Genomic DNA, 14222 nt, shown 5'->3' with positions numbered 1-14222 from the left:
AATTTTATACATTTTTGTATATTATATATTATAAAGAAAATAGAAATATATTATTTATATTATGAGATGATACGCTTTATTAATAATTGTGTATCATTTATGGGGAAAAGAAGATATTGTTGTTGTTGTTGTTGTGATATAGGACAATTAAAAAGCTTGATTTAACTTGAAGAAATTCGGCTCTTTCTCGCCGTCACATTAGGTACGATGAAGCTTTTCCATCCGGGAAACGGAAAAGCTTCCAGAGGAAAAAACGGTGAAGGATTTTTCGTGTCGTGGTTTAACGAAAAACGCCACTTTTACACTCATTCCGTGCTTTTTGCTTAGCACTTGCCGCAATTTCGCCTTTTTCATAGAATTTTTTAGTACGTTTGTTTATCATAGCTCTGCTATTTTACTTACTGCTAAATTACTCCAAGAGAGATAAATTCTGCAGCAAAGAAAAAAAAAATATCAATATTCTATTGATATTCTATTGATATAATATTATTCTGTTTAACGTAATACAAAATAGAATTAATCTCTCTTTCTCTCTCTCTCTCTCTCTCTCTCTTATTTTTAATTATATTTCATTAAATGATTAAGAAATACACACATATTTTTATTAATATATTTAAAAATATTTTTCAGTATTTATTATTAAAAAGTATTGATAAGAACATTTTATCTCGTTATTAATCGCGTTCGATGGATCAATCACGTAGTATATATCGTCTCAAAAAACTTTGCTGTCAGCGTCTCGCACAACTCTCGCATCAAACTTGGTTTACGCAGCTTGAGATTCGCATAAATCTCGCATAAGGTTCGAAAGTAAAACTAACTTATTAATGAACGCACGTGTTTAATGTACGGCGCGTAACCTGGGCAAACAGCCGGGGTTTCTGCTTACTATAGTTTTCCGTAAAGAAGCGAGCTATTCTCTCTCCTTGCTCGCCAACTCCCGTGAGATGCGCTTCCCGTACGTGACGACGTTTCTTGCATAATGAAGCTACAATATATCGTTCGTGTCCCGCTCTCATGGCTCGAGATCGAACGAGCATGCATGTCTCCGCCATGCTTCCGAATCCTTCTCCATTCACTCCTTCGTCTTGGATAAGATCGAGAAAGGAGATCTAACTCGATAGTGCATTTAATTTAACTCTTAATAGAAGTTTAAACGCTTTAGAGATAGAGACTTTGTGAGAAAGAGTTTGATGGAAAATTTCTCTCGGCAAATTCGACGAATTCGTCTTCGCGACGGAGAGCACCTTGATTAATTTGCAGAAGATGACTTTGGTAGATTAATCGCCTCGTTAATCCCATGTTACCGTCCCCGGGCGATGCACAGCAATGCCCGTATAATCCAAATTGCGCAGTTCCTCTCTCGTTGTCTTATTGTCGGAATAACGTAATATCGTCGACGTGTAGTCGGTGAGATCGTCGGCGACGACGAAGCGCGAGCTAAGACGCTCTTCATTCGACTTAACGGCATTCTCGTGGCAGATTAGGTCGAGTGAGACCTAAGTAATCCGGGTACGAGGATCGATGAGATACGACACACCGTGTATAGGATTAACCGAAGCTCCGGCGAACCCGAAGCCGCGCGGATGCCGCGCGCTTACGGATTTCGACGTCGAAATTTTCGCAGGTCCGCATTATTTACGCGCGATTTAAAGGGAGCATTAACCACTTTGCGCTTTTAACATAATGTAACATCATCAGATAGTGATGTGTAAAGTGCGTTTAAGCGCACTAGCTGTAAACTAATGCGAGCATCTTAGGCAGTGCAGAACTGACGGCTGCACTAAACCCTGCATTACTCATTAAATTAATAAGTTTAGTAATTGATCGAAAAAAAACTTATATTTACATGAATTGTGTAAAAAACATTGTATATTAAAAGGATCCTGGACTACCGATCGAACGCAATTTTTGAAATTTACCAATTTTTGTAATGGCTATACAGAATTACAAATGGTAAATTCAAAAAATTGCGTTCGGTCGGTAGTCCAGGATCCCCTTAATAATTAAAAGCCAGTCGATTAAGGCTTAGAATCAACTCTTTTAATCTTTGACGTTTGCTCAGAAATCATTAATTTTTAATACTTTCAACACTCTTCTCTTGTAAAAATAAAAACCAAAATTCAGCTGTTTCAATATAGTTCTAGAAAATCAGCAGCAGCAGCAGCAGCAAGTAAAGTCATGACATACGAAAAATAAAAGTAAAGACGTTCGAAAGTGATTATAAAAACATAAATATTTTCAAATTAATTATTAAATTTCATATAAATGAAAGGGAATTATTTATTTTGTTTTTAAACATATATAATCAATGTAAATTATATATAAGCGATTTTTTATAATTATCTTTATATATGATCGTATCCTTGTAGTTTAATTTGTCTGCTTTTAACAGGAGTCCGATAGCCTGGCCGTGTTCTCCGAGTTATTGAGATACACGAGCGTGCGTGAACTGAGCCTGTGCAACGCACGCTTGCATTTAGCGGTGCATGAGGGTCCGTTGGCGAGATTAGGACGTCGCGACGATGCCGGCGCCGAGCTTCTCCGAGCCGCACCACCTCCGGCCTGCCCTGCGATCGTTTTCCTCAGACTAGCGGGATTCCAGGTGAGCGAGGCTATTGTTTTCTCAAGTATAAGCTCCGAAAATTGGAGTATAGATAGTCGGAATATTCAAGAGTACAAGTGTCATTGAAATTTCTTAAAGATTCGAATATGAAGGATAAAAACCGATGATACTTTTTTTTTATTTTTATAATTAATTAAAGTATTTAAAAAATTAAGAATTAATTTTCTTATCTTCAAGTTTTCATTTCAAATGCTTGTAATATTGATAAATATATTACTATGTGAGAAGAGATCACGATTTACATGGTAAAATTAAGAGACTTATTGTGTGACACCGAACTATCTTATATAATATTATTCGAAATGGAGTATGTAAAATAATTAGAAGAGAAACTATTAAATGGCCTAACTCGCTTACAAACTCGCTTATGAATCTAGTCCCAGAATATAACAACTCTGACGGTTAATCACATATGCAATCCCATTATACTAGACTAACATACGAAGCTTGCCCATCCACTGATGCGGTTACATGTCTTCAAGTGCGCTACATGCGAATATCCGTATAGTTACAAGAAGATAACACACGTAGTATAACGGTATCAGTAGTAGACGCAGATGTAACCATCCGTCTCTCTACCCGAGCTCCCCTGAATGTATATAAGGCTGTATACCTATCGTGTTTCCGAGATCTCGCAGAATCCATTAGATACACTCGCGCCTCGATCCAGGGCGGAACAGTTCGTGATCCGGGTTTCTATCTCACGGAGATGATCCGTTGGAAAAATGAATCTCCGCTACGGTTCATGAAACACGTCACGAAGAAAATCGGTTAGGCCAATCGAAATACCGAATATCGTGTTCCCCCAGTCTAATATCATCTTCCTTTCCCTGATAATTTTGACCCTAGTCAGGAAATTGTGAACGTGCTGGACTATCCCGTAACATCCCGGATATTGTCTCCTTGTCTAATATCGTTGCCCAAGGATACTGCTTAAGAAACTCCGACCCAAGCATCTCTGTTCAAGAATTCATCTAGGTTTTTTATGAGGTTGAAAAATGCAAGCATGAGTCAGCTATATCATAGTGCAGCCACCGGTAAACTCATCTTTTATAGGAATAATATACGTATGACACGCAAATAAAATCTAGAAATAATCATTTTTAATGCTAGATATGTTTGAATATGACGTATATAATTTTAGCTACTTATTTTGGTAAAAGATATATATTTATTTGTACATTTATAAAGAATAGATGAATATTAGAGTATCTACCTCTTTTCACGTTCGAAATGTCAATTCCCGGACTGTTTGCCAAATCTCTCTCTTGTGTGCCCTCCTTTCTTTATCTATATAACTCATATATTTTCTATTACAACGCTCAATTACAATCGGCTGTACCATGACTGCGATAAATAAAGGACGAAACCCCGAACCCCCTCGACATTCGTCTTCGTTGTCTCCGCATTACGCGACTCCCGATTCTGCTTTCCTTCCTCTGTACAGGGTGACTTTAAAATAAAATGCCAAACTTTGCAGGCGCGTTTTTCATTTTTACGAATTTACAGTCCAGTTTTTTCTTAACAAAAATATCTTCGCTTGTTTTCAATTTTTGACGTTAAGTATCTTTATTAATTAACTCTCTCCTTGAAGAGTTTGATGCAACAGTTTAATCTAATCCACTTTTATTAAAAGCTTGAGAAGATTAAACTAGTTTAAATTCTGTCTCATGACTTTAAGATTGATTTTCCTAAGTTATTAAGGTTCAAAAGCAAAAAAAAAAAAATTGTATAATTTTGTTGAAAAAATTTTAATTTAAAAACTCTTATAAAAATTAAATTTTATTTAAAATATAAATTTTCACTATAAAATAAATATTCTTTGAAGTTTATTGGGTTTATTTTCAATCGCTTGTCATTTAAGAACTAAGAAAATCAATTAAAAGTATTTAGAAAACTCATAGAAACGAAAAATTTCTTCCCACATCTGAGGGACACCCTATACTCTCTTTTTATACGTCTCTCAAGCTGAAAGTGAGGGAAACAAATTGCGCCTGATAAGGTTTACCGAGGAAATTATTTCTGATTGCAGGTGACAGTGAACGATCGTTTGGCGCTGCGTGGACCATTGCTGTTACCGTTCCTGGCGGGTTTCACGTCACTAAGCGAGCTCGATCTATCGCTGGACAAGTCGACGATCGGCGGCAGCAGCGGCTCGTTGCTCTTCATCGACGACAAGATACTGCAGCAATTTTTCTGCTGCCTGGCGGCGCATTTTCGCAGTCTGCAATCGCTCCGGATCAATTTTTGGCGGATCACTCTGGAGGACAGCGATCGCACGATGCGGCAGATCGCCAAGTATCTCAAATTGTGCGGCCTGAGCTTCCTCAGGGCAAACGGCCTGATTGTCACCGACAGCGCCAAGCGGGTACAAATGGAGCACGTGTTCGTACAGACGATCCTCACGCATCTGCAATGCCTCACTTGGTTGTGCCTGGACGGCGTCGAGCTTACCGAGACACAGGCCACCAATATCGGTAAATGCGTGCGTGATCGTTACCCCGGCACCGCTTTGGAAATCAGCGCCAAAGACGTACACGTGAGATCGGTGAAGGCTCTGGTGACCGCGGCCGAGGAAGGTGGCAGAACGGAAGTAGTTTATACCGGTGGTCCTAGTTGCCGCCTGAAGATCGCGAAGATGCAGAAGGGCGGCCGGGGTAAGAAGAAATGAAGACATCGCGAGTGATAATTTTGGAGAAAGTTACCCTGGAATAATTTGCCACGAGGCAAAGAAAAGAACGAAGAGTCGATCGAACGAAATGTTTTGATCTCTTCGCGGATGAGATTAGATTGTGGGATTAAAAGAATCCAGAGGGAGAAGGAAAGAGCTAGAGAACAAGAAGAAGAAATAAAGTCGATAGGTCGTACTCCGAAGAAGATGTAGAGAATCAAACGAAAAATTAAAGAGGTAAAAAGCAGAGATATAACACAGATTTTCTAGAAAAGACAAATATATCGGATATATATCGAGCGAGAATCAACGTCGATTTCAATCGTGTGACGCACGGTGAAGAAGAGATGAAAATGCAAGGGGATATAAAAGAGGAAATGCGGGTTAACTTTATGGATATTTATCTTACTGTGATTTCGTTTTCTGCGCGTGCGTTTCGGGACGCGTTAATCTATAATATTAGACTCTATAGATTGTAGCGATTATTAGCTCTCAAGGACGATTCAACATAACAACGGTAAGTATTTTCGCTCATCTAACGTTTTCATGAAACTAATGGTATCAAAAAAGCACAAAGAAATTTGTTATGTAAAGTGAGCTTCTAACAAAATGAATATCATTGACCATCGATATTGAATCATATGAGTAAAAATGATGCCAAATAGCAAGAGAGCAAAAAAATTTGTTTGAAAATAAATATTTCTTTTAGACAAAAAACAAAAAATATTAGCTTGTAAGCACCATTATCAGATATTAATAAATTAATAATAAAAGCATGATTGTTCTAAAAATACTAGCTTGCAAGTAGCGCATGATTATCAGAGTCGATATTAATCATCTCATCTAATATACGTCTTATTTTTCATTTACATGTTTTCGCATATTTTCTATACAATCCCTTATACGAATAAAGTCTTTTCAAGCGAAGAAATTATATTATTTTCAATCACATATTTGGAAATATTCGCTTTAATGAATAGGAGCAAAATCGCTTTTGCTTCATATTTTATTTATATAATCCATCATAGTTATAATAAGTGGATTTCTGTGAATAAATCTCATTATTATTCTTAGAATCTATCTAAAAAAATCGATTGGGATTCTGTTGGATGAACGAAAGTTCGATGCCGTGTGTGTGAAAGAATCTCCTTTTTAATATTTTTTAAAGAACGAGGGGAAACGGAAATACTTATCGCGAGGCGAGAAGAATATTTAAGCGGGAAAACAAGAGGCTGTTGCAATTACATAAGTACCGTTCGTTGTTATTAGATGGAGATGTAAGATACGATCCAGAGTAATATATTATTTAGCGATATAGATCACACGATCGTCACACGATATTATTAAATGTTACGACCGACTGTCATTTGTGATCGGCGAGGAGATGCGGTAGCTTTACCGAACGGGTGGCGTGTTGTTGGGGATTTGAAGAAATTTTATAGAATAAATTTTAAACGCGCGGTAGAATACACGAAACACACATACACGCATATTACATATATATTATGCGTTTTTCGTGAAAGGAAAGAAAGTCGAACATTTATAATTCTCTAAGATAAGGGGTACACATATTGGCAGAAGAGGCAAGCTATTGTTGTATAAAATAATTAATTATTGTAACTAAGATAACTGCCAAACGTAATACTTGAAGATCCGCATTCTTCACGTGCTGCATTTAGCGCTAATGATGTTAATATATGTATATCGTTATCTAATAAAAGAAAAAAAAGATCGCTTCCAATCTCATCGTGAATAGACGTCCGAATCATCTTTAGCGCTAGATGTGAACTACGAATGCTTCGGTACCGTTTATCAATGTCGCGCAAACATTTTAGAAAGTCGTTCTTGTGCGATTGTGCTACGAATCTAATAATAAAACGTATCTTACATGTGAGCTGCAGAACGAGTTACGCGCGCAACGTAATTTCGATTAATAGATGATCGATCGTGATCAATTGCACCAACGATAACTGCCATTCAACTGGAACCACTAATAAAAATACAAGAAAGCACTCGGCGAAACGCGAAGGGATGAGTCTTTGTTGATTTTTGAGTTCCGCCTTATATAAAGCGCCGATCGAAAATCTGACATCAGTTTTAACAAATGCATATATAATATATACTGTAAAAAAATTAATATATTAAATGTTATAAAAATTTTATTATAGATCAGGATATATATACTTGAGAAGCTATAAAAATAATACACAAAAATATTTTTGAATCTTAATTTTATTGGAGAATTCGATTATAATAGTCTTACTAAAAAAAAGTTTTGCTTTTGCTTTAATTTCAATTTCAATACGTTTTAATTTCTTTTTAAAAACAAAAAGTTATTGCATTTTTTAAACATTCTATATTAAATGTCTTTTATAATCAATTCGAAATTTTCTTCAATTTGAAATTTTGAAAAAAAAAAACAAAACGCGTCTGAAAATAATTCTATAATTAAATGAATTTGTTTTACTGAACAAAATTACAGCTGATATATCAAAAAACACAAGACTATTCATTGCTTTTTTTGATTTATGATTTCGGATTTTCTCTGGCGCTTATACAGGACAGTACTCGTTGAGAGTTTTCTCTCCCTTTTCGTGATGCTTTTCTAAGACGTACAGCATCATCCTGCGTAATCCTTTATTATCCGAAACTAAATACTCCCGCTCGAGCGTGTGTACGACAAATTTTGTCATTTTTGATAGTTTGCTATGTAAATAAATAAGAATTTCTTCGCGATTATATTGCGCGCCGCGAAAGAGATAACACCGCGCGATCTGTTAACATTTGTGAGCCCATTTTACGAGAAAATCAACACTCGGCAAGACTGAAGTTGATGGTCACATATATATATATACACTTCACGCATACGTGCGCACACAAGTACATACACAAATATATATTAGTTACGTGGTCAAGCGATTAAAACCGCGGCGACTTGCGAGACGAGCGCCCAATATACTCGCACGTGCCAAGAATCAACTTGAATAATTTTATTATAAATATTTATGTATTTATATGTGTATACACATATCTTCTCGAAATAAATGTAATATGTGTTTGAGAACTTTGTGTCACACGATAATCATGCAATTCACAATTCAAATGCTTGACATAAATGCGAAGTAAACTTGCATAAAGGGAATTTATCATAAGAAGATACGATATTAAAACTATCAATTATTTTATATTGTCGTGACTATCATTAAGACAAAAAGATTGCAGTCGATTTATTGTTAGTTAAAAGTATGAATACGATTATTAAAATTTAAAAAATAATGATGTGCAAAGGAAGATTTTGGAAAAATTTATATCTTTAATCAATATAATATAATAATATTATGTTGATTAAAACTAGTAATATATTTATGAATATTATATATATAAATGAAAGTTACATGTTTAATTTATTAACATATGTAGTATATGTATATTAATAGATTAATATCACGTAATTTTTTTCATTTTTTATTATGAATTATAAGAAATTCGTGTCCCAGATGTTTGTAAAGCGCCGATAATAATCATTAATTGACAAACATCAGATGCAAGCTATGAATTGCTAAGGGTTGAAGAGCCTATTGTAAGTATGTATCTTTATTATATTTACATGTCCCATTTATAATAATCACACGCATCCGCGCATTCATAAGTCTATACAACGAAGATATTGGAAAAACGTAACAAATCCGCAAAGTATGATGCATTCTCTCATGCGTCTTATACAAGTATTCGCTCTTATCATATTTGTCTGGGAAAAGAAAATCAATCATCGCATCTAATATCGCGATATATAAACACGATCGTCTCTGCAGAAGTCAATAGCGACCGAAATAATTTCATATCCTATTATTCATAACATAATAATTAACAATTTGACCTGTGTTATACTTGGAAGTAATGTCTCGAATAATATCTATGTATATTAACATGATACATGTAGAATATGTATGTAAATGTCGCGCTACTCCTATCGATCTCTCTATAGTCTACCTCGTAGAAATGCGATGAAATTGTCATTGTTACTCTAAATGTTTCGAGCCGTGTCTAATTGTGTGCGTGAAATTAAGAAATTTAGAAAAGAACATTGCGTTTAACGATACCGTTTAAAAAAAAAATTTTAATTGTAAATTAAAAACAAAATATTTTCTAGAAGAGAAAGAACACACACATATAATTTCCTTCGAACTCTTTGGTTCTTGGCTTACATGCCTTTATAGGCTTCAATCTTTCATCATTAATTTAGTACTCCAATAAATATTTTATTTAGCTACAATATCGGTATTTCTAATAATTATAATTATAACACAGTTATAACTATAAATTATATATAAATAATGTAAATTTATCTTCAGCAATTGTATATTATATACAACCAATATTATTCAACAAATATTCCACACATGCTAAGTTATATATTTATTAATTCAATATATCACTTTAACAAAGGAAGATAGTACTTAGCATGGACGGAAAATACAAATTGCAATCTTTTTTTTTTTAGATCAACGTATAAAATAATGGATTTGTTATGTAAAAGTCTTGGCAAAAATTTCATTATGTTATATTACTTACTGTACATATTTTCCACTGTTGCTTGCACAGATATGACTAGCTTTCTACAGCTGTCCTCAGATTGCTATGGCCATTTGTTATTACAAGCTTACAATAATTTAATTCTATATAAATAATAAATCAGTGGACAAATTATTTAAAATTCAGCACATTCTTTTGTTCACATTGTCTTAGAGGTCTTATTAAAAATATACTTACAGATGCACCTTAAAGTATCATTGCAAAAATAAAATATCTAAGCAATGCTGCTCTTACATTACGATAGAGCTAAATTAAACCTGGATCGGAAATGCTTAGTTAGACAATTAGTTACAAATAAAAGTTCGTACAAACAGAGAAATAAGCCTGCATTTTGGTAATAGTGAAGTATTTGTATAAAGTTAAATAGCAATATTTATTCAAAGATTTTGGAAGAGATGTAACTGACTGATCTTTTTCATATCTAATGTGTCTGGATGAGAAATAGATTTGTTCTTTAATTGTACATATTTGCGTTTTAAAAATGATTAAGTTAGTAATTTGATTTTGTTGGTATTCTTCTAGGAATTGTTTTTCGATCAATACTGTATCAGCAAAGTTTCTCTATAAGGCATACACAATTCTCAAACGATCTGTAGTCCAAGACAAAATTGATTGCCGTTGAAAAACGTACAATCACCGACTTTTGACGCGGCGAAGACAATTTGTGGCACCGTCGTGTTTCTCGTCTCCTCACGGCAAAGCCCGCAGATAAATACATTTCTGGTATATTTGTAAGAATATTCTACAATGCGCGTCGTGCTTTTCGTAGATCACATAGGAGCATAGTCTAACTGAACCGTAAGGTGTCTCACGCCCGCCGCTTGAAAAATCTTTTGGGTCGTTATCACGACAGATTTGGGATCCACTTCTCTGACTACTTCCAATTTCAGGCATCCGACGTACACGTCCGAGCACAATGTCCAAAAGTGTGGTTCCTGTACGCTGTACACGCCAGGTATCTGTGTCACCTTGTTGTAACACTGCGGTAGAATGTGATCTAGAGCTACCGGCTGTCTCTGCATAAGTATCTCCCACGATTCTTTCATCAACGAAACTACACTTAACACTATCAATACTGCTATGAGCATAGAGCAAATCGGATCGGCAATCATCCAACCGAACATTTGCATCAGCACTGCCGACACGATCACTCCCACGGAGCCGAGCGTATCCGCAAGTATATGCAGGAATACCCCTTTCATGATTTGCGAGTTTGTCCCACTGAATGACATTTCGACTTCGACATGGTGATCAGAATTGTGATTCAGGAGAGAATAGTGATTGTCATGGGTGTGACCATGATGTCCTTTCGCACCATGACTATGACTGTGGCTGTGACCATGTCCATGTCCATGTCCATGGCCGTGTCCATGTTGAAATGCATATATTCCTACTAAATTCACTATAAGTCCCAAGACAGAAACCATAAATAGTCTCTCATGTTTTATTTCCGGCGGTTCGATTGCCCTCTCCACCGCTTCTGACATAATGAACAGGGCTATGAATAAAAGGAGCAACCCGTTTACAAAGCCGCCTAAAACCTCGGCTCTAACATATCCAAACGAGTATCTCTCATTCGCTCTCCACCTTGTAATGACGGATGCCGCTAAACCAAACAATAAACCAGTGCAGTCGAAGAACATGTGAAAACTGTCCGAGATGAGGCCAAGACTGTTGGTCCATATTCCATATAGCAGTTCGACGAAAGCGAAGGACAAGTTGAGAATCAGAAACAGGAATAAATTCCGGGTATTTGGATCGGAAAAGATGAGACGTTTCCAACCCAACAGCTTCTCTTTCACTCTACTGCGGAAGTTGGAACGTGAATCACGTGGACTGTGCGAAAGTGGCAGCATTTTATAATTGCCCCGATGTCAATCTTATAAGCCAAAATCTCTCCTATAAGGAAAAAATTAAACATATGAAAAAATGCAAAGCAACAAAAGAACATCACAATAAGATTCGAAAACTGTGCATAATAATATAATCGTCACATTTTTTTCAAGATACACAAGTAATAATTATTTTTAAAATAAAAAACACATACATATGTTCCCGTAGATTATTCCACTCTTTCTCTATCAAAGTAACTATTCAGAATTTACACAATTTCTAAAGATAATTTTTCAACATAAAAATATACCTATTATTGAAATATTCGAGAACTCGAAAATATTTTTATGAAGAAATCAGAGATAAAGTATTAACTCTAATATAATTCACTACCACTACTATTGTTTATCAAAACAGGTAATTAATTGAATCGATCGTAAGTCACAACGTACAGCATCTCCAGCTGTTGACAATACTATTAATTGGAGAACACGCGTACGCACACATTGCGCGTATGTCCGGTTGCGTGTACGGCAAATGCGGTGACACGTCTACGAGAATGGTGGGTAAACCATAACCTGCAACTCACCTCTTTAGACTCACCTCTTTCAGCGATGGACCATTCGAGCCTACGGTGAATTCGGCGACGTTCGGCGACGTTAATCACCGATCGTTTGACACATGCTGACTGTCAAAGGCACGGAAAAGCGGATCGCGCTCGAGATACACAAGAATGGAGCGCCATGCTTCGTAGCCACTCCTGACTTGATGTGATCCCTTGCGAGATAGGCAAGAGACTGTGTGGGAGGGGGGAGAGGTAATGAGTAACGAATTGACGGATAAATCGATGCGTCACGTACTGGAAGAAGTTCGCGTGCGAAATGAAATTCGCCACATATCGGAATAATTTATCGAAATGGCGTGTAGTTGTGGCTTTTGGCGGCACGATTTTTCGTCGCGATTTCGATCAACGTAGTACGTCGTCGTAGATGGAGCCACGGTCGTCGTGACATTCGACATGGCGCTCGGCTAACTTCCGCTCTCTTTCTCACTCGATCATCGGCCATCATGGTAAGTTTCCACGTGTAAATTGTTCCGAAGAGTATTTTTACCGTAATCCTAAGATAAATCCGTGGATATTACCTAAAAGCGCAAAGATTTTCGTAAAATGGTAAATATAAATTGAAAATGTTTTGGATGCGATTTCGTTTATGAATGAGGAATGTAACCTGTCCAAGGATCCATGTGCTGTACACAATCCATTGAATATATAATCCTCTTGGTTTTGAAAAAATGTGAAGTGCAATATTTTTTATGAAGAGACATAACGATTCTATATTGGTGGTTCAAAGATGCAATTAAAGAACAATTAATTATATTAATAGAAATATATCCTGTCTTAAGTATACTAGTACTCTCGGCAAAACGTATACATCTGTATGTGTTAATGTTTCTATAAATTTCGAGCGATTCTTTCTGTTTTCTTTTTGTGTTATTTAACATTAATATAAAATAATATGCAAATCAATTTTAATATATAAAAAAATATAATATACTTTAGACGATACAAAACATCTTTAAAATACCGCTAATATATTCTTTTATTTGTTTTCAAATATTGAAGATATATATTCGGTTTAAATTGTATAATTCTTCATCTCTATGATGACTAAGTATTTGCTAGATAACTATGACAGTAAAACACTGATTTAATGAGTCTGATTACTATCTTTGGAAGTAATCAAATTTTGTCTTGTTGTGAATATATCTTATGTTTAATTTATTATTATAGCCACCCAAAAAGGATACGAAAGGTTCCTCCAAACAACCTCAGAAAACCCAGAAGAAGAAGGAGGGTGGATCTGGTGGAAAAGCTAAGAAGAAGGTTTGTTAATTTTGTGTCATATATGATTTTGCAATAGATTTCAAACAATTCATCTCTTTTAATATATACATATCAACTTTATTAAATTGTCAAAGCAAAATCTGATTTAATGAAGTGGATGAGATTCAAATTATATATCTTTAATGTTTTATTTTGTAATATTAGAATTATTTTAACATATTTCCCTCTTACATTTGCAGAAGTGGTCGAAAGGAAAAGTACGTGACAAATTAAATAATCAAGTACTCTTTGATAAACCGACATATGAAAAATTATTAAAAGAAGTACCACAGTACAAATTGATTACACCTTCGATTGTTAGCGAGAGATTAAAAATTAGAGGATCTCTCGCCAGACGGGCTCTGATAGAGCTTCAGCAGAAGGGCTTGATCAAGCAAGTTGTGCAGCATCATGCACAACTTATCTATACGCGTACTACTAAGGGAGATGATCCAGCAGTATAATATGTTTAAGTCAATTTAATAAAAAACTGAAACTTATAAAAATGCATCATTATTTTTAATTCTTTAATCTTATTACTTTTTTACTTGATTCTTCTCTAAACCAATTAAAATACAAAAATATTTTATATTATTACAAAAAAGTGGAGATGG

At 35.3% G+C, this 14222-nt stretch overlaps 3 protein-coding genes across 6 annotated transcripts in view; 2 read left to right on the top strand and 1 right to left on the bottom strand.

Moving 5' to 3' along the window:
• Nucleotides 1-8474, top strand: part of LOC138941749 (uncharacterized) — a 197541-nt gene extending 189067 nt beyond the window's left edge. For all 3 annotated transcript variants that reach the window (XM_070311636.1, XM_070311637.1, XM_070311635.1), the window contains 2 exons: nt 2396-2605; nt 4659-8474. In XM_070311636.1, the coding sequence (XP_070167737.1) occupies nt 2396-2605; nt 4659-5297 (849 nt within the window). In that variant the 3' untranslated portion in view covers nt 5298-8474. The remainder of the gene's footprint in view (nt 1-2395; nt 2606-4658) is intronic.
• A 282-nt stretch (nt 8475-8756) lies between these two features.
• On the bottom strand, nt 8757-12690 carry Znt86d (zinc transporter 86D). The gene is made up of 2 exons (XM_070311846.1): nt 12327-12690; nt 8757-11789 (listed from the first exon to the last, which is right to left on the bottom strand). Exon 2 carries the CDS (start codon nt 11744-11746, stop codon nt 10661-10663), a length of 1086 nt encoding a protein of 361 aa, XP_070167947.1. The 5' UTR covers nt 11747-11789; nt 12327-12690; the 3' UTR covers nt 8757-10660.
• A 2-nt stretch (nt 12691-12692) lies between these two features.
• Nucleotides 12693-14114, top strand: Rps25 (ribosomal protein S25). Of its 2 annotated transcripts, none has more exons than XM_070311847.1 (3): nt 12693-12794; nt 13516-13608; nt 13809-14114. In XM_070311847.1, exons 1-3 carry the CDS (start codon nt 12792-12794, stop codon nt 14070-14072), a joined length of 360 nt encoding a protein of 119 aa, XP_070167948.1. In that variant the 5' UTR covers nt 12693-12791; the 3' UTR covers nt 14073-14114. The 2 variants fall into 2 exon arrangements, with proteins under 2 accessions (XP_070167948.1, XP_070167949.1); XM_070311848.1 differs by lacking the exon at nt 12693-12794 and adding an exon at nt 12826-12894.
• Nucleotides 14115-14222: the final 108 nt, after the last annotated feature.

Source organism: Polyergus mexicanus, unplaced genomic scaffold (genome assembly GCF_030449975.1).
Source record: "Polyergus mexicanus isolate NDT 795.1 unplaced genomic scaffold, iyPolMexi1.0 SCAF_20, whole genome shotgun sequence".
Lineage (NCBI taxonomy): Eukaryota > Metazoa > Arthropoda > Insecta > Hymenoptera > Formicidae > Polyergus > Polyergus mexicanus.
The sequence above is the reverse complement of the archived record's forward strand: the minus strand, read 5'-3'. Positions and strand labels throughout refer to the sequence as shown.

Bases quoted from the DNA above. Each gene is read 5' to 3' on its own strand.
- Znt86d (XM_070311846.1), bottom strand. From the start codon at position 11,746: ATGCTGCCACTTTCGCACAGTCCACGTGATTCACGTTCCAACTTCCGC.
- Rps25 (XM_070311847.1), top strand. The intron at 13,609-13,808 runs GTTTGTTAATTT...TTACATTTGCAG, and splicing joins GTGGAAAAGCTAAGAAGAAG to AAGTGGTCGAAAGGAAAAGT.